This window comes from Bubalus kerabau, chromosome 3 (genome assembly GCF_029407905.1).
Source record: "Bubalus kerabau isolate K-KA32 ecotype Philippines breed swamp buffalo chromosome 3, PCC_UOA_SB_1v2, whole genome shotgun sequence".
NCBI lineage: Eukaryota > Metazoa > Chordata > Mammalia > Artiodactyla > Bovidae > Bubalus > Bubalus kerabau.
The window spans coordinates 58047993-58068652 of record NC_073626.1 but is presented as its reverse complement, the minus strand read 5'-3'; the positions used below and the strand labels follow the sequence as shown (position 1 = coordinate 58068652).

Genomic DNA, 20660 nt, shown 5'->3' with positions numbered 1-20660 from the left:
CTGAGACCACTATCATGTGTGGAGAAAAATAAGGATGTCATTCTCCTGGAAACAGGCATTTATGGCAGGAAGGAACCCTATGCTTACAGTTAATCAGACTTTTTCCCCTGACCCAATACTTTCCTAGTAATAACAATGGCTGAATCCAATACTTAATCTCACCTGGAGAAAGCAAGTGACACAAAAAGCCACTCAGGTGGCTTCAATACACCTCTTATGCCCCTAACTTGAAAATCAATACTCCGAGGGTTCTTATCAGGTATCCCTTCTGAATCGAGGCACTTCTATACAGGGATCCTATTATGATGTAACAAATATTTGGATTATTACACAAGAGGAAAACAAAACTAGAGCAAAAATCCTGATGGAACTTAGACAAAATCACATTAAGTGGCAGATGTTTAAATCTGTTTGGACACATCTGTCGAATGATTTTCATATCTAGAATTTAGTAAATGGTAAAACATCGAAGATAAATGAGCTAGAGAATATAACCACAGACTACAGTTAGAGAATGTAACTGCAAATACTCAGGAGAGGCAGAATTGGTAGGTTCAGCCAAATGAATGAACATTATTTGTCTCCTAGTACTTTTGGTGAGTTTACTTCCACAGTATTACTCTTAGGAAGATAGAGTGACATTAATAAAAACTGATCTCTAAATGATTCTTCACAGAGAGGGTTCAAGACACAACCAGAGAGCCCCTCTGGGGTACACAGCTCCTCTTTACTGGTCTGATTTTCTTCATAGCTACACATTCCCTAGTGAGACTCTCGACTATAAAATGAAAAGAAAGGGCTTGGCTCTGACTTTATACAGTGCTGAGGATGACTGATGACACTGTTAGGTACAGCCAGAAAATAATCTGAAATGGCAACACGGAGCAGTCAGCGATCTTCTTCAACATAAGTGTTTTAATGCTAGATACGCCAACCCCAAACTTCACAGAAGTGATGTTAAATTCAGAGGGGTGGGAAAGAAGTTTGGGCTCTCTAATGCCAAGCAACAGTGAGCAGGAGCGTGAGCAAGACCACAGTATCCTCTCGCTAAGAGCGTGCTGTGGGGCTGAGCACCAGTTTAGAGGCTGGCACTCGGGCTTCTCTGAAAACGGAGCAAGTTTCCTGGGTCCTACCGATATTCTGGAAATGTGCCCTCAAAGTTTGCTACGAGGGCTGTGGAAGCTCTAGTCTGTCACATGCACAAAGGAAGGATGTGGGGAGGGAGGGCCCACCTCAGAGCTGGGACGCAGCAGGCTAGGGAGTCACACTTGTGTGTCTGGTCACCAGGTCTCTACTTTGAAAAGCACAGCATGTTATAAATACAGCAGCTGTCTCGTATCTTTAGGAGTGAAGGAAAGTAAGACGGCACACTCACTGTTACAGAACCAGGGCACAGTCAACACTACCAACCTGAAACCTGTGACTTGTGGGTTAAAGAGGGGCGTGTTCTGCCGCACACACCACAGTTTCTGCTTTGGAAGCTCTGAAGTGAGCTACCAGCTCTGAGGACCGGTGTTGGCAACTCGCGGGCCAAACCTTGCTGATGCCTGTTTTGGCCCATGAGCGAACAATGGGTCTACATTTTTAAACGGTTGGGGGAAAATTAAACAGAAAAATATTTTGTGACATGTGAAAATGATATGATATTCAAATTTCCATGCCCATTAAACGTCTTACTGAAACACAACCACACTCTTTTGTTTACATAGGTGGCTCAGACGGTAAAGCATCTGCCTGCAATGTGGGAGACGCGGGTTTGATTCCTGGGTCAGGAAGATCCCCTGGAGAAGGAAATGGCAATCCACTCCAGCACTCTTGCCTGGAAAACCCCATGGACAGAGGAGCCTGATAGGCTACAGTCCATGGGGTGGCAAAGAATCGGATACGACTGAGCGACTTCACTTTCACTTGTCCATACCTAAGTGGCTGTATACACCTATGAGGCCTGCAGAACCTGAGGCATTTATGATCTGGCCCTATGGAAAAAGCCTGCCAATCTCTTCTCTCCATCACTCAAGTCTGGCTGCCAAAACCTTAACAGATGTTTTTCCTGGCCACACTAAATGGCTTACAGGATCTTTATTTCCTGACCAGGGATCCAACCCAAGCCCTGACAGTGAAAGTGCTGAGTCCTAACTACGAGACCACTAGGGAAATCCCTCAAATATTTTTTAATAATGAAAATATACACATATTTAAAGGGGGAGTAAACAAAGCCTGGAAGGAATTTTAGGGTGGTCATGAAGTACTCTGGGTGTCACTCAAGACAAGAACCTTGGGGAAGTGACTTGAGGTTTAGCATTCTTCCCACTGTTGCATCACCCAGAGATTTTTCCCAAACAACCTATTAGTGTACAAGTTCCTTCCATTCCTGATTTTTGCTTCTTTCTTGCTTTTCCTATTTTTCCTCTCAAACTTTTACCAGTGAAGTTAATTTATTTTTTTAAAAAGTACACATAGAAGAGGCAAAGTTTGATGAGTAAGTCCAAAGTGGAGTTAAAATAGTTTGAGCTCTCAAAGACTGTTACCTTTTCTTGCTCTACCATCAAAATGCGAAATCTGTATGTCAAATAATATTCAAAGTTAAAAGTCAGCGTTGCTTTGAAAATTAACAACAACAAAAAAAAGTCAACACTAACCATCTATATGAAGACCCAGTCAGATGGGCTGAAAAATTCCTTGTAAGCTTCTGTCTGCACGTTGCATGACACTTACCAACTGGTATGTTTGAGGTGGTCACGGCAGTAGCATGTGACGAATGTGAAGGCATTGTCATGGTAACAATTGTACTTGTTGGAGCTTGTGTGTGTGATACTGATCCTGGAACAAGACAGAAAGGGAAATTCTTCAACAATGGCCTCTCTGCATTTATTACATACTCTCAAAATCCCAAGATTTTGGGAAAAGTTAAGAGAATTTTTCTAGCCTAATTCTCATTCTCTGCCTGAAACTGAGAAGTAAAAATGGAACCCACAACTTATGCCTCCTCCTCACCTGGCAGAAAGAGCAGGGCTGCTGACTTACCGGCCGTGGTTGCAGAAGGAATGGTGTTGGTTGCCAAAATAGGAGCCACTGTTGCTGCAGCCACTGGTGTGCCAGTACTGAAGATCGTTTTCTGTGCGCGGAACAGCCCACAACACAATTACAAACAAGAACTTCTCCCACTCAGTCTCCTTTAAAAGCAACCATTCCCTTCAATATTGCCAGGCTTTAAGCCAGACTTGCACAATTCTGGTTTTAACCCACAGAGTATACAGATGGCTCTTCACCTCTGGTTTTACCTGCGCCATGGTATGCAGCTGCTGTTTTGGTGTTCCCAGCGCAGGGTGAGATGGCAGTGTGATTCTTGTTGTCACATCCCGTGACTGGGCAGGACGCTGAATACTAATTGCTGCAGACGGTGGATGCTGGAGAGACAGAGTTGGCCGACTGGGAAGACAGAAAAGACATGACAATCTATGACGTTTCTCCAGACATAATGCAGGCAGTCTTGTGCAAGATCAGTCAGAGTTTTACTTTTTTACATGTCTATGAAGTCCACAGGTGAACCAATAAACTTAACTGTCCATCGATTTTCTCTCTTTAAACTGCCATAACCTTTCATCTGGAAAGGCATCAAGATGTGTGCGATCTAAGTCGCTTCAGTCGTGTCCGACTTTTTGCAATGCTATAGACTGTAGCCCGCCAGGCTCCTCTGTCCATGGGATTCTCCAGGCTAGAATACTGCAGTCAGTTACCATGCCCTCCCTCCAGGGGATCTTCCCCCTCCCAGTGACCAAACCCATGTCTTTTATGTCTCCTACACTGGCAGGTGGGTTCTTTACCACTACCGCCGCCTGGGAAGCCCACGAACCAAATAAATTAATCCTTAATCATCTGAGTATCTTCAACATTAATAATCAACACTCTCTGACAATCTCGAGCAAGTATTATTATAATAAACACACTTCACTCTGTGAACAAAGTGAAGATAAGGTTCTAATTGTTATGAGGGAAGATTACAGAAAACCCTGATTAAAAGTTTAACCTTGATCCCTGAAGCACTTCTTTCTTCCCCCAGTTTTATATCATCCCTTACCACATGATAAAGTTACAGTTATGAATGCCTAATTGAAAAGGATATCAACACAGACAGCATGTCAAATTAACTGGCAGCAAGCTACTGAAATTACAAAAATGGTAAGATAATTGAAGCTGAATTCCAATCAGAGAGAGGGAGAGTGGGCTATTTAATAAATGATGCTGGGAAGACTATGTAGTCATTTGAAAAAAATAAGACTGAATCCCTACCTTCACACAATACACCAGGATAAATACGAAAATAATGAAAGGTTTAGTGGAAAAAAAACACACACATGAAAAAAAGATAGAATTTTTTTTATAGCCTTGGAGTGGGGGAGAGCTTTCTAACAATCTAACAAAAATTTGAGATTTTTGGTCTCAAAATCCAAAAGCTATAAAAGATCAATAAACTTAACTCTAAACAAATAAGCAAACCTCCTAAAACTCACTACAAGCAAAGTATCATAAAGACTCATAGATGAAAGTGTAATCTTAATACACTAACAACTCCTAGAAATCCATGAGAAAAATAACAGTCCAATAAAAAAAGAGGCCAAGGATATGAATAGGCAGTTTGCTAAAAAGAAAAAAAATGGCCCCTTAACAAAGTGCAAAGACTCTAAGTCTTAATCAGAGGAAGAGAAATGTAATTTAAAAGACACTGATATAGCATCATTCACCTATCAGATTGGCAAAATTCCTCAAAACTCACAGTGTACTCTGTTGTTTAAGCTGTAAGGGAACAGGAAATTTTAAATATTCTGCAGGCAGTGTAAATTGGTACAAACCCTAAGGAAGGCAATTAAGACACAGGTATCAAAATTACAATCACATTCACCTTGTGATCACTTTTAGGAATTTATCCTACAGATTTCTTGCACACATGCATTAGGACCTAAGTATAAAGTTATTCACTGTAATATTATTTATGATAGTACAGGACAGGAAACAAACCTCAAATCCTTTTATACAATGGATCATCATATTGGTCCTAAAAGAACAATGAAATTCCACATACTGAAAAGGAAAACTTTCAATATATGTTGCCATAAACATATATATATAAACCAACCCAAAGAGGAATATATGAATTATGAGACTCACATGCAGCCAGCTGCAGTAACAGAGCAGCTTAGGAATCCATGAATTATACAATTTTGGGGGTAAAAGGATAAAAGTTAAGAACTGCATTTGAGTTCAATTGCAGTTATGAAACACTGGAAGGATACCCCAAAAGCTATTAACATGTTACCTTACAAAAGGCAAAGGGAAAGGATCACAGAAACCTAGCAGATGGGGGATGGAGGAGTGATACTCCTTACTGCACACCTTTTTATGCTTTTGGAACCATGTGAATATAAATTAGGAGGAAGAAAACATGAAAATTTAAGCTGTAAAGGTGATGTGACTGGGATCTCATGTATCCAAACTAAGCAATGGTTTCACCATAGGGATCCTCTCTCAAAATGCTTTAAAATCAGACCTGGTGGGATATTAGTGAATGGGTTTACAAACTGAATTTAAGAGATAAGATCCAGTATAGTTCTTCAAAGTGAGGAGCATACTCTGACCCAGTAAACCAAAATGGTCTATAACAGTGGGAGATGACATTAAAGCAGAACCTGGACCCTGACCAGTTTCAAGATCCAAGAGGCAAGGCATGAACTAGGACTTGCACAGATACAGATAAGCTCCACAGGGAAACCGTGTGGTGAAACTCAGAAAGAGAAACTGCCATTTTCAGCAGTGCATTTTCATTGGCAAGAGAGAAGTAATGGCCAAAACCCCTCAAAACAGCATCCCGAGTCTTCAGGAAAACTTCTAACCCAGTACAGAGCTCAGCCTATAAGAACCAACTACAGATGGTTGGTTGGTCCAGAGTAAGTTCATTCAAAGATTAGGATTCAGAAAAGAACCAGAACGGTATCTAATTAAAGATGGTGCAAGAAAAAAGGTGGACAGAAGTGAGGGTGTCCACTGTAAATGTTCTCACCAGGCAGACGGAAACTGTGCCATGAATTAAGGAACTGAATGACATACCTGCTTCTATGGAATGAAAATGCAAAGCAGAGACCTAGGAGCTCACTGGAAGTGACGATGAGACAACAGAAGACAAAATAAAAGGGGAGCACTCGAGACAGAACCAGAAAAAAAAACATTCAGCTGTGTCAGGAATGAAGGCAGAATTAGCAGTAGAGCTTGAGACACAGTGCTGAGGGTTTGGTAAGGGGCAGAAAAACCATGAGAAAAGTAAGCAGAGTCAAGAGAGGAAAAAAATAGTTTAAAAGGGTTAGACAAGGAAGTCATGCAAAAAGATCCAACAAGCACATCATCAGATGTTCCTCCCCACCCCAAAAAATAGAACAAAATTGAATAAATATAAAAAGATACAATTCACAAAAACTTTCATAAATACAGTGTTATGGTGCAGATTAAAAAGGCACATCATATTCCAGAACAAACCAATACATAATGGTAATGGTGAAACACGTCCTAAAAATGTTCTTGAAATTCAAAGACAAACAAGGTTAAAAAAAAGTCAGGCTATAGACTACTCAGCTCTAGAAAGCAGAGAAAATATCTCATGAAAATACTCATGGAAAAAAATACGGAAACCAGGACTTCCCTGGTGGTCCAGTGGTTAAGAATCTGCCTGCCACGGCAGGAGAAACAGGTTCAACCTCCGCTTTGGGAAGACTGTACATGCTGCAGGGCACCCAAGCGCATCTGCCACAACTATTGAGCTCACACTCTGGAGCCCAAGAGCCTAACTACTGCAGCCAGCACGTTCCAAAGCCTGTGCTCTACAACAAGAAACCCACAGCAACGGGAAGCCTGCGCACCCCAACTAGCGAGTAGCCTCTGTTAGCCCCAACTAGACAAAGTCCATGTGTAACAATGAAGACCCAGTACAGCCAAAATGAATAAACAAATAAATAAAATTTAAAAGAAAAAATAACACAGGAACCAAAAAAGTTCTTTATCAGCCAAACTATTTTTTAAGTGTAAGGATATTCATCTGGGAAACAATTTAGAGCCTGTGAAAATTCAAAATATTGGATCTACAGATACAATATTCTTTCGGCCCTTGGCAAAAGAATAAATTTTGTTCCAGTAAGTGATGAAGAACAACAAAAAAATGATAAAAGAACTGGCAGACAGGACTGAATTTATTTAACAGATGAAGACACACCACTTAAATTTCTTTGGAAATTTCCTTTCTTTTTCCAGTTCTTGAACTAATTTAATTATCTTCTGTTTATTGGATCTTTTAGAGTGCGGTAGAGTTCAATGAAATCATCTGGGCCAGGTGATTTTCTGGGAGATAGTGCTTTGAAATTTTCTATGTTTTTCTATGGAAATCGGTCTGTTTAAACTTTCTGTCTCTAGAAGTTAAGTTTATTTGGCTGAGTCGGGTCTTAGCTGGGGCACGTGGGCCCTTCATTGCATCATGTGGATCTTTCATTGCCTAGTTATGGCACACAGACTCAACAGGTGTGGTGTGCAGGCTTAGCTGCTCTGAAGCATATAGGCTTCTAGGTCCCTGACCAGGGCTCAAACATGCATCCCCTGCATGGAAGATGAGTTTTTTAACACTGGACCACCAGGGAAGTCCACCATCTATCTCTAGAATTTAAAGGGAATTAGACGAATTGGTTTTACAAAAGGCAGAGGAACCAGAGATCAAATTGCCAATATCCGTTGGATCATGGAAAAAGCAAGAGAGTTCCAGAAAAACATCTATTTCTGCTTTATTGACTATGCCAAAGCCTCGGACTGTATGGATCACAATAAACTGTGGAAAATTCTGAAAAAGATGGGAATACCAGACCACCTGACCTGCCTCTTGAGAAATCTGTATGCTGGTCAGGAAGCAACAGTTAGAACTGGACATGGAACAACAGACTGGTTCCAAATAGGAAAAGGAGTACGTCAAGGCTGTATATGTCACCCTGCTTATTTAACTTATATGCAGAGTACATCATGAAAAACACTGGGCTGGAAGAAGCACAAGCTGGAATCAAGATTGCCAGGAGAAATATCAATAACCTCAGATATGCAGATGACACCACCCTTATGGCAGAAAGTGAAGAGGAACTCAAAAGCCTCTTGATGAAAGTGAAAGAGGAGAGTGAGAAAGTTGGCTTAAAGCTCAACATTCAGAAAACTAAGATCATGGCATCTGGTCCCATCACTTCACGGCAAATAGATGGGGAAACAGTGGAAACAGTGTCAGACTTTATTTTTGGGGCTCCAAAATCACTGCAGATGGTGACTGCAGCCATGAAATTAAAAGATGCTTACTCCTTGGAAGGAAAGTGATGACCAACCTAGACATAAGAAAAAGCAGAGACATTACTTTGCCAACAAAGGTCCGTCTAGCCAAGGCTATGGTTTTTCCAGTGGTCATGTATGGATGTGAGAGTTAGACTGTGAAGAAAGCTGAGTGCCAAAGAACTGATGCTTTTGAACTGTGGTGTTGGAGAAGACTCTTTAGAGTCCCTTGGATTGCAAGGAGATCCAACCAGTCCATCCTAAAGGAGATAAGTCCTGGGTGTTCATTGGAGGGACTGATGTTGAAGCTGAAACTCCAATACTTAGGCCACCTGATGCAAAGAGCTGACTCATTAGAAAAGACCCTGATGCTGGGAAAGATTGAGGGCAGGAGGAGAAGGGGACGACAGAGGATGAGATGGTTGGATAGCATCACTGACTCAATGGACACGGGTTTGGGTGGACTCCAGGAGTTGGTGATGGATAGGGAAGCCTGGCATGCTGCAGTTCATGGGGTCGCAAAGAGTCGGACATGACTCAGTGATTGAACTGAACTGATAAATTTGAAATTTATCATAGTTATGGATCATTTAAACAGAAAAAAATCATTTGATCATTACAGTTTATGTCTGTTTAACTCCCTAGTGCATTTCTAATGCCTAGAGTAGTGACTGGCTCAGAGGGGGTATACAACACATATTTGTTTTATGAGTGAAGAGATAGTGTTATATGCTGAAAATATATCTGACAAAGTTCAACATCCATTTTTTTAGTAAAAACACAATAGACTGGAAAAGACAGATAATTAAACATAGTTTAAAGAAAAAATCTAACCCTGAATTTCATCACACCATCTGAATGTATTAATTTTTTAAAGGTGCTATAAAGTTAACATGAATAACACATAGTCTATTTTATAGTGGGCAATTATATCTCTTTGTACCTCAGACAATATAGTCTATTACCAAAAAGTAAAGTGTCTTCACTTTATTGAAAAGGAGACTAAGGATTAGATTAACTTTAAAACTTGCTGAAGGTTACACATGGAGAAGGAAATGGCAATCCGCTCCAGTGTTCTTGCCTGGAGAATCCCATGGACAGAGGAGCCTGGTGGGCTACGGTCCATGGGGTCACAAAGAGTCAGACACGACTAAGTGACCAACACAGAAGTCACCAGTAAATGACACAAGTAGCAAATGACAGAGCTAGTGGTTAAAGTTAAGTCCTAGGCACTTTCCTGCATTTAGGTGTCACTTTCTTCAGAGTTCTGTTCCAGGCCCTCTTCTCATTGTATTTATTCCCCCTGGATAGACTCAGTTACCTAAAGCTTCAACTACAGCCTGTGTTAATGACGTCAAAATCCTGTATCTCAGGCAAAGGCATTTCTTCAGTAACCTGTTGCCATAGCCACTTGATTAATCATTTCACAGATAAACTCAGTATCCCAAAACTCAACCTTCTCTCTAAAATCTGCTTTCTTTCCCTTGCCTCCTTTTCATTTACTTGGTCAAACGAGGAAGAAAGCAAGAAAGCACCTCAGACTGTTTCCAGCTGATAGGCAAGTCTTACAGATGGCCTCTAGCCCTTGACAGCTCTGCTCTACACGTCCACTACCCTTCTTTTGCTCAGCGAATCACTTCTTGTTTACACGGCCAAAAGCCCCTTCCCTGGCACCCACGTAAGCAATGGCAAGAATCAAGACAGACCACTAAAATTTTGCATGCTCCCGGGAAGACTCACCCCACTGCCTTCCCCCATGGCCCGCCAAGCATATTAATGGTGAAGGCTGTGAGGACAAATAACATCGTGTCTTATCCCTACTGAGTCATTCACAAAAAACACTGGTGGGCATCCCTCACTGACCAGACTCTTTCCCTGTATGGTCTGTAAATCAATTGTACTGTCTTCATTTTTCAAACATTCAATCTTTCCACTATACCCTCTGGACTCACAATTGGTCTTTAGCGAAATCCCCTATATCCTCAACCTCTTCTGTGAATATATCCACTATCTTCCTGCCCTAATGAATCTTGGTTTTCCCTTGAGAACACCGCCTCCCTCAACAGACCTCTCAACTGGAAGCCATTTTCTCTCTCAAAAACTTCTTCCTTATCCATGCTTTCTTCCTAAATTATATCGTCCAGAACACTTCCATGGACCCCAGATTCATATGTTAACTTTTCTCAACATCTCCACTTGGGGGGCTCAGAAGTCAGCACAACCATAAAATGCCCCAATCAAAGTCTGGAATTCCTGCCCCAAACCTGCTCCTCACATTGCTTTTCATCTCAGGTTAAGGCAACTCCACTCTCCCAGCTGTAGAGCCAACCAGTGCTGCCATAATCCTGACTGTTCTCATTCTCCCATAACCCCATACGTAATTCCTCAGAAACCCTCTTGACTACCTGCAGAATTCTATTCAGAATCTAACTATGTCTTCTCACCTCCAACGATCATCTCTCTGGATTCCTGCCATCCCCTTCTAAACAATGTTTCTAACTTGGCCTCCTTGCAGCCCACTCTCTCCAGCAACCAGGCTGATCCAACTAATTCAGATTATGGGGATGCTTTGCTCCAAACTCTGCTAAGGCGTCCCTGTCCTGTCTCAGGGCCTTTGCTTTTACTGTTCCCACTGCCTAGAACACTCTTATCCCAGACATCCAGAGGGCTCATTTACCGTATCTTTCCATTTTCTGTTCAATTGTATCCCTATCAACAAAGCCCTCCCTGATCACCTTATATGAAATAGTAAGCCCCTTTGCACTGCCTACCTGTCACTCCAAATCCCATTTGCCTTACCTAATTTTTCCCCAAAGCACTCTCTGCCACCTGAAAAAACATATTTTTCAATTGCATGTCTCCAGTCACAGTTTCAAAAAGAGAAACTCTATAAGGGCAGGAATTTCTTTTTATTTGTTCATGGCTTTAACCTCAGTATGGAGAACACTACCATGGCTCATTAAAAAAAAAGCACTCAATAAATATTGAGTAGAATGAAGGAATGAAAGAAGGAAGAGAAAAGAGGAGATAAGAAGGGAAGATGACAAGATGGCTGATCTTCAGATCCCCAAATATACCTAAGTGTGGAATCAGTGGCATGGGCTGCTGTCGTAGTAATGACTGGAGACTGAGCTCTGGTGGCTGACACGGTTGCTACCACAGCAGGAGGGATGGTATTAGAGGTGGTCACAGGTGGACGAGACTACCAAGAGAAGAGAAAAAAAATACTTCACTTAAAAAGCGAAATAAAGTATGCCAAACACTACAAGTATAATGTGAACCCTGGGCCTCTAATAAGTGTGTTTATATGCAAATGAAAGTAAACTCTAATCATTCTCATTAAGGAACTCTTTTTAAGAGATAGGCTGTTAGAAGGCGAAGAGTCAGAATTGTCCAAAAAACCCAATTCTGACTGGACAGTACACAAGTCCCTCCTTTTCCAATATGACCAGATTCAAAATTCTGTCCTACTATTAGTACAAACTGGAAGCTAACCCTTCAGCTCTGGTTACCACAGATCTGGTGCTGGTCCGAGAGTAGACACTTTTCATGACTATGCAATCCTTCACAGAACTAGTTGGAACTGCTGGCTCGCACGCTAAAAGTGAGTACCTGGAAACAGCCTTCTTTACCTGCGGAAGATGCAGGTCCCAGATGCTCTCATGCGGATATACTTCCCTCACTCCTACGTCCGAGTGTCAAATCTTCACCTGCAAACTAATTCCACGCTGGACTGCCCTTGCTTGTCTGTCAGCTCCATCAGCTGAGCTCTAGAGCAGTCCCTCTTTCCTGATCCTGACACGTGCAGGCAGCCAGGCAGGCTCTGTCCACTCCTGCTCTGCTCCTCACCTGCAGACCTCTGCCCACTGCACTGCTCTTATGGTCTGTCGTCTCACACTGGGTCTGCTGCACTGTCTTCTCACTCCTGCTCTGCTCCTCACCTGCAGGCCTGCGCCCACTGCACTGCTCTTATGGTCTGTCGTCTCACACTGGGTCTGCTGCACCGTCTTCCTCACTAGCAAGCGCCTTACCTTGGTTCTCTTCTTTTTCCAATCCTTCCTAACATATACTTCTGGGGCCCTAGTCTAGTCTCCAAATGTTTTTCATTAGCCAGCAAGACCTTTTGTTTTAATGTGAAAGCTCTAGGCTAGATATCGCGTACCCCGCCTTCTAATCACTTTTCCTGTACTATCTTAAAGCTGTTTCACACATGCTGCCAGCCTTGCCCCTAAAGGCACTGAACTTCCATGTTCTGTATACAGTTCAGCCAGATTAAACTTTCAGAGATATTTCTTTGATCATATATCACTGTATTTAAAAAATGAAGTAGCTCTCTACCGTGTAAAAAACCAAGTTTATACTCTTATGAGTCTCAAATTTAGAGACATGGTACCACACAGTATATTTCAGTAGTACTGAGGCCACAGATTTCCTTGAAAAAAGTGGAAAGGCATGGACTGTCTTCTTCAAAACAGATACGTATGTGCATAAAAATGTGCTTAAAATGTTTACAGGTTCACATATCCCTATCCAAATTAGAATTACTTAGTTCTAACTAGTGTTTACTCCACACTGTGTACAACCAACCGCCAGCTTTCTTGCCTTGTTCAGAACACTGCTCCCTTCACTCCCTCTTCACTTCTCTGAATCCCCACTGCCACACCCATCCCAACAGAAAGCCTGGCCTCCCTACCTCTCTCCTCAATTCTCACAGCAGACCACATGACACTGTATATAATTCAGCCTGCTCTACATCCTGGCAACTAGATTGAAAGTCACTTAAAGTTTAAGGACTCATGCAGTGCCCAGCAGAGCGAATAGCTCAGAGCAGGCCCGTAACACTTGCTGGCTGACTCCCCGCAGCCCCGGCGTGCCTGGATGGGCTGGTGGATGATGTGCTGAACTGCTGGCTGAGCTGCAGCAGCGTTTGGCAGCTGTGAAGTGGGTCTCAGGACCGTGGTCACTTTAGAACTGGACATCACTGCAGCAGCAGCTGCACCTGGAGAAAGAGCAGTTTTTCATTAGTATGGCTTCTGGGCTCACAATTAAACAGCTGCAATTATATCCCCCAGAAGCTCAGTATGTCAGTATTTAGCTTGAGTGTTTTATGTGTATTTCCCATTTCATCACATAGGAAATTAAGAAATTAAGAAAATGTGCACTCAAGGGCTGAAGTTGAGGTTAACAATCTGTATTGCTTCTTCGAGGATGTTCTTTAGTGAAACTGGCTTTTTGGTCTAACTACAGGTGTTCGGCCGTGCAGCACAGCACAGTGCTGCTGCCCTGGCTCAGGCCGAGGCTCCGGCAGGGAAAGCACCGGGCAGCTGCGTCCGCGTGAACCACCACTGCCCCGCACCATCAGTGCCCACGTCAGCACGGAGAGAAGGGCACATGTATTAGTTTTGACCTCACCAACCTCCCCTGCAGTATCTGAACCTCGTCCTGAGAACCACTAAGGTATGTTAAGAGACAGCATCCACTAGCATGCTTTTGCCAAAATAATTTTATCCTCTCTCATAGGAGGTGACAATTTCTGACCAAGTAGTTGAAAACTCTCACTAAACTTAATATTGTACAAACTATTAGAATGTAATTGTAAGAACGAATTCAGCTTACTGCCAGATGAACAAAGAGATTTGAGTAACCATTTTCACTAAACTTCAAAAATGCTCAGTATTAACATTTGTGAGTTATTTATTAAAAATTAAGACCATATTTAGATTACCATAGCTTTTAGGAGCTCCTCATTACTAAAGGACAATTTTTAGACCAGACTAAAAATCTGAATTGCTTTAAGTTTACACACAGACACATACTTGTTATCACAACTATAATAAGCAACTATTAGACCATGCTAAAAATGTACATTTATCTAAGTTTATTTTTCCTGTCCTGCAGCTTCAAAAAGCTTATTCTGGATATGCTTTGTGTTACCGTATCTTTTAACAAATGTATACCTGTCATTGCCTTTCAAGAGTTTCAACAAAACATGCAGCCTTACCTCGAGGTAAATGAGAAGCTCCAATGTGAAGAGGGGGCCCAGGAGCATTGCTGCGGATGATAGACATCTGTACATTTGTGGTCATGATGTGATGCAGGTTACTGGGGTGTCCCTTCAAAGAACAGGATGGGATGTTATTTCCAGGTGTCTGGTCTTAGCCATGAGTGCTCAGGCATTGCTTCTGGGAAGCCAGCTGCCTCTAAATGTGGGCTGGGTTGCTCCTTGTAGATAGTGAGCACCCGAGGGACAGGACGTTAGCTTTCTTTACGCAGCACACCGCACGATGGCCTGGGCCAGCAGGCACGTGGTGACGGGGGACCCATCGGCTGCCTCGGGTCTCGCTGCTGTTACATCCCTGTCACTGATGACACATCTGAGCGAATCCCTGCAGACAGCCGCATTGCCAGCGGTAGTCTTTCACCCTTGTTTTCTCTATCTTGGCCAATAGCTTACTTCTTCTTACTCTCACTATCTCCTCTGCATGCCACTTCACGCATTCTTTATGCCAGCCAGGATTTCTAAGTAAATTGAGTCAATATCCAATGGGCATTCCCCTGCGAGTTCTTCAGCTCACCCCTCAGTGTCCCTTCCTCACACTCGCCCAACCCTGATGCCGGCGCTTCTCAGGTGGACGTTTCAACACTTCTGGGACTATTCAGCAGTATGACAAAATGAAAAAGCCACAGTGCATCTTTTTGGAACACCAATTTTTTTCTTGTAAACTTTAAGGAGAAGTTCTGAGATTCAGTTTTCATTGGTAAGTAATTTAAAATATTTAAAGAAATAAAATGCATATTATGGAGGAGGATTATAATTTAAAAAATGAAGCTAAATATGAGACTTTAAAATAAATGTTCACGACTGGTAGGCTGCTGAGGGAACCTGTCAGTTCCCCAAAAGATACACATTACGCTCCCCAGAGAATAACCTAGAAAAGCACTGCTACTGTGAGGCTGCTCTTAACCCACTACAGTTCTGTACCTGTAAACCAAGCACAACTGGACTCTGAGCTCAAAGTCATGGGCTGTCTTATCTAGGTTTGTTTCTCACACTGTGGATGGAACCTTGCACAGAGCAGATACTCAATACATATGGGCTAAATGACAAGACCACTGTGGTGTTGGTCTTACTCCCTATGCCATCCCTCTCTGTCAACTCTACTCTCGTCCCCTTGCAAATACTGTGACTAGTTAATTTTTTAACTTAGTCCAGTGCCTAATGTACGGCTGGCATTCAATAAATAATGATCAACACTCTGGCATCTCAGTTTGAAAATCATCAAATTAAAAGGAAGAAAACCTGTTGTCCACTGATTGTTGCCACAGGAATGGCTGAAGCTTGAGGGATGCTACTCTCCATGGTAACGGTAACCTGTCCTGGAACCTTGGGGGGAAGTGACAAGGCAGAAGGTGGAGCAGGAGCAATGGGACGGCTAGGCATGGTGGGCTTCGGGGGCGGCTGCAAACAGAAAACCACACGAAACATATCAATAGCTTTTTACTAGTCATGCGTTTCATTCTATATACGCACACAAATCAAACCTGGAGAATGCCAGGAAACATGCTAGAAGCCTTGTATATTTTATCTCTTAGCATCACAGCCTTTCCACTGAAGTACTACTGTTTCCATTTTACAGATGTGCAAACATACAAAGCAAGGCTAAGTTCCTTGCTCAAAGCCACACAGACAGTAAAAACGAGAAATGGGAATGAAGCCCAGATCTGTATGGCTCATAGCCCACATTCTTTCTTCTATACTGTGCTGCCTCCTCAAGTCTGGGTGGAAATAAACAAAACTCCCAGTAACTAAAACATATCCACAAGGTAATACACACAAGGCGATGTTCTCAGATATCCCCAAATTAGCAAATAAAATCTTGGAAAAGAATGCCACTCCAAGATAAAAGCTACACTAGTATGCCCATTAACTTTTGAATAAAATCTATATCAATATGGATACTAGAAACGATCCTGTGATGCCAACTGCCCTGCAGCACGGGACTAGGCACTGCAGAACAGCGAAACTCTGAGTTACAGGCAGGAGCTGGACTGATGGGTCAACAAGAAAAAGCTACAATCCTAGGCTCTAGCCTAAGACTTGGTGAGCATTGTCAGAAATACCAGCCAGTCTTTGGCTGCGGCTCAGTGTGAAATTTGAAGCCTCTCCATTACCTTCATAAGTCCCTCGGAAAATGAGAGTGGCAGTGCTGGCGTCAGGTGCGCTGGTGGGGCTGCCACCGTGACAGGCGTGCCCGAGGCGACAGCGTGGTGTGTAGACAGCATCTGCACCTGCGGGTAGGGCCTTACCACAACAGGCTCCTGCTTCTCTTCACGGGCCTGTAAGGAGCTGCTGGAACCCATGTGCTCCCTGGCAGCCACTTCAGCGTCTCGGCTAGATTCATCGTTGACTAGTGAAGACATGAAGGAGAAAGAATGAGCTCAAGAAGCTCAAATTCTAATAGGAGACGTAAGACAATTTCATTTAAAATATTTATTTAAAAAGTTGTAAAAACTTAATATTAAAAAGATTACTTTAGTTCTTAAGTCTAAGAACATACAATATTTAAAAACAAATTTCCCTACAGAGTGAACAAGTTAAGCTCTACTGTTACTATAATGCATGCACTCTTTGCGATTCAACATTTCCACTTGTAGGGATGTATCTTTTTTTTTTTCTTTTTGCTAGAGGGCATGAATATTTAATATATGGTATATTCTGAAATAATTACTACAGTGAAGTTAGTTAACATATTTATTAATTTACATAGCTATCATTTTGAGTGTGCATACCATGAAACAAAGGTATCTTATAGATATAGAACATATATATAAAATGAGTTGCTGCTGCTGCTGCTAAGTCGCTTCAGTCGTGTCTGACTCTGTGCAACCCCATAGACGGCAGCCCACCAGGCTCCCCTGTCCCTGGGATTCTCCAGGCAAGAACATTGAGTGGTATGCCATTTCCTTCATCCAATGCATGAAAGTGAGAAGTGCACAGTCGTGTCCAACTCTTAGCGACCCCATGGACTGCAGCCCACCAGGCTCCTCCGCCCATGGGATTTTCCAGGCAACAGTACTGGAGTGGGTTGCCGGGTACAAGTTATTTGTTTCAACATTTTTATACCAGGAGGAATTGAAAAAACCTACATGTCCATCAACAGTGATCTGGTTATGTAAACTATGGCATATTCACACACTACACTAGCATGCAAATATAAAAACAAAGCAGGAAAACTTTTTAGGTACTCTTATGGAAAAAATGTGTAATATCTATTATGAAAAAGATACATGAAAATAGCCAGGTACAGCACAGAGAAAAAATAAAATACACACAAACATAAACACATTTATATTTGAACAGTGATAATGTATCTCCAAATCACCTTGGCTGTCTGAAGGGAAAGCAACCGGTGAGTGGGGGACAGGGAGAAGAGATACTCTTTAGTGTATACTCTTTCTTTTGGAATTTTGGACCATGAGAACTTGTAACATATTTAAAAGTTAAAAAAAAATCAAGGAACTAATGTAAATGAAAGAGGAGAGACTGTGAAGATATTAATTTGCACTAACATTTTTCTAAAATAATGCTATTTTTCTGAATATAAAGATTACACTTAAAAATTTTTTTTTAATTATTTGGAAAACTATACAGAAAGTAAAACTGCTCCCAAAGTCTATCCCCTAAAAGCTCCAAGTTACTATTTTGGTAAAACCTCAGACACTCCTCGGCTCTTTAATTTTAGGTCAGTTTTTATTTATTTTTGGTGTGCCACACTGCATGTGGGATATTAGTTCCCTAAGCAGTAACTGAACCCGTGAACCCTGAAGTGGAAAACAGATCTTAGGCACTGTGCTGCCAAGGAAGTCCTTATTTAACTACAACCTTCATAAAACAAGTGCACAAATACTAATGTTATAGCTTAGTGAACTTTCACAAATTGAACACACTTGAGTTACCAGCACCTAGATCAACCAGCAGAATCCTACTGGTTCCCCAGAAACCCCCTGTTCAGCCTGATTCCAGTCACTGCTCCTCCCAATGATACTTACTATGCTGACTTCTAACACTACAGGTTACTGCTATCTTATTTCTGAGCTCTATATAAATACACTTATACTAAATGGTTGTGTCCTGCCTCTTTCACTTATAGGTATGAGACTTCATCCATGTTACTCCATGTAGCTGTAGATCTTTCTCAGTACAGTATGCCAATTCTTGAATAAATCACAAATTATCCATTTTACTGCCAGCAGGCAGTTAGTTTTCAGTTCTTTCACTATCGATGAATAGGAGTGCTAGGAATATTCATGTACGTCTTTTGGTGAACATTCATATCATTTCTATTAAATACATGTATATACCTAAGAGAGAAATCACTGAGTAATAGATATAGACTGTATCATTTTAAAAGGGCTAAATGCCCACTGCATAGTTGTACTATAGTTTTTTAAACCATTATATCATGGATGAGCTTTTAGGTTATTTCCAAATTTCTGCTATTATCAGTGACTATGGAATAAATAACTACAGGCACTCTGAGTCCTTATTCGATGACCTGCTCAGGAAAAAATTAGAAATTCTTTTCTTGTAGGAAAAATGTGCTAGGAGAAAAGATTCAGTTCAGTTCAGTTGCTCAGTCGTGTCTGACTCTTTGCGACCCCATGAATCGCAGCACGCCAGGCCTCCCTGTCCATCACCAACTCCCGGAGTTCACCCACACTCACGTCCATCGAGTCAGTGATCCCATCCAGCCATCTCATCCTCTGTTGTCCCCTTCTCCTCCTGCCCCCAATCCATCCCAGCATCAGAGTCTTTTCCAATGAGTCAACTCTTCGCATGAGGTGGCCAAAGTACTGGAGTTTCAGCTTTAGCATCATTCCTTCCAAAGAAATCCCAGGGCTGATCTCCTTCAGAATGGACTGGTTGGATCTCCTTCCAGTCCAAGGGACTCTCAGGAGTCTTCTCCAACACCACAGTTCAAAAGCATCAATTCTTCGGCGCTCAGCCTTCTTCACAGTTCAACTCTCACACCCATACATGACCACTGGAAAAACCATAGCCTTGACGAGATGGACCTTTGTTGGCAAAGTAATGTCTCTGCTTTTCAATATGCTATCTAGGTTGGTCGTAGCTTTCCTTCCAAGGAGTAAGCTCTTTTAATTTCATGGCTGCAGTCACCATCTGCAGTGATTTTGGAGCCCCAAAAAATAGTCTGACACTGTTTCCACTGTTTCCCCATCTATTTCCCATGAAGTGATGGGACCGGATGCCATGATCTTCGTTTTCTGAATGTTGAGCTTTAAGCCAAATTTTTCACTCTCCACTTTCACTTTCATCAAGAAGCTTTTGAGTTCCTCTTCACTTTCTGCCATAAGGGTGGTATCATCTGCATATCTGAGGTTATTGTTATTTCTCCCGGCAATCTTGATTCCAGCTTGTGATTTAAGGGCCTAGATCTGTTAGATAAGAGTGCCTGATGAACTATGGAATGAGGTTCATGACATTGTACAGGAGACAGGGATCAAGACCATCGCCATGGAAAAGAAATGCAAAAAAGCAAAATGGCTGTCTGGGGAGGCCTTGCAAATAGCTGTGAAAAGAAGAGAAGTGAAAAGCAAAGGAAAAAGGAAAGATACAAGCATCTGAATGCAGAGTTCCAAAGAATAGCAAGAAGAGATAAGAAAGCCTTCCTCAGCAATCAATGCAAAGAAATAGAGGAAAACAACAGAATGGGAAAGACTAGAGATCTCTTCAAGAAAATTAGAGATACCAAGGGAACATTTCATGCAAAGATGGGCTTGATAAAGGACAGAAATGGTATGGACCTAACAGAAGCAGAAGATATTAAGAACAGGTAGCAAGAATACACAGAAGAACTGTACAAAAAAGATCTTCATGACCCAGATAATCATGATGGTGTGATCACTCACTTAGAGCCAGACATCCTGGAATGTGAAGTCAAGTGGGCCTTAGAAAGCATCACTACGAACAAAGCTAGTGGAGGTGATGGAATTCCAGTGGAGCTATTTCAAATCCTGAAAGATGATGCTGTGAAAGTGCTGCACTCAATATGCCAGCAAATCTGGAAAACTCAGCAGTGGCCACAGAACTGGAAAAGGTCAGTTTTCATTCCAATCCCAAAGAAAGGCAATGCCAAAGAATGCTCAAACTACCACACAATTGTACTCATCTCACACGCTAGTGAAGTAATGCTCAACATTCTCCAAGCCAGGCTTCAGCAGTACGTGAACCGTGGACTTCCTGATGTTCTAGCAGGTTTTAGAAAAGGCAGAGGAACCAGAGATCAAATTGCCAACATCCA

General features: G+C 42.0%; 1 protein-coding gene across 8 annotated transcripts in view; it reads right to left on the bottom strand.

Moving 5' to 3' along the window:
• SAP130 (Sin3A associated protein 130) overlaps nucleotides 1–20660 on the bottom strand; it is a 76601-nt gene that overhangs the window by 48805 nt on the left and 7136 nt on the right. For 4 of the 8 annotated variants that reach the window (XM_055571872.1, XM_055571877.1, XM_055571874.1 and 1 more), the window contains exons 3-10: nucleotides 16510–16745; nucleotides 15638–15796; nucleotides 14339–14450; nucleotides 13212–13336; nucleotides 11415–11539; nucleotides 3270–3429; nucleotides 3025–3115; nucleotides 2716–2820 (exon numbers count right to left, since the gene is read on the bottom strand). In XM_055571872.1, the coding sequence (XP_055427847.1) occupies nucleotides 2716–2820; nucleotides 3025–3115; nucleotides 3270–3429; nucleotides 11415–11539; nucleotides 13212–13336; nucleotides 14339–14450; nucleotides 15638–15796; nucleotides 16510–16745 (1113 nt within the window). The remainder of the gene's footprint in view (nucleotides 1–2715; nucleotides 2821–3024; nucleotides 3116–3269; nucleotides 3430–11414; nucleotides 11540–13211; nucleotides 13337–14338; nucleotides 14451–15637; nucleotides 15797–16509; nucleotides 16746–20660) is intronic. The other 4 variants (XM_055571875.1, XM_055571878.1, XM_055571876.1 and 1 more) reach the window with 1 other exon arrangement.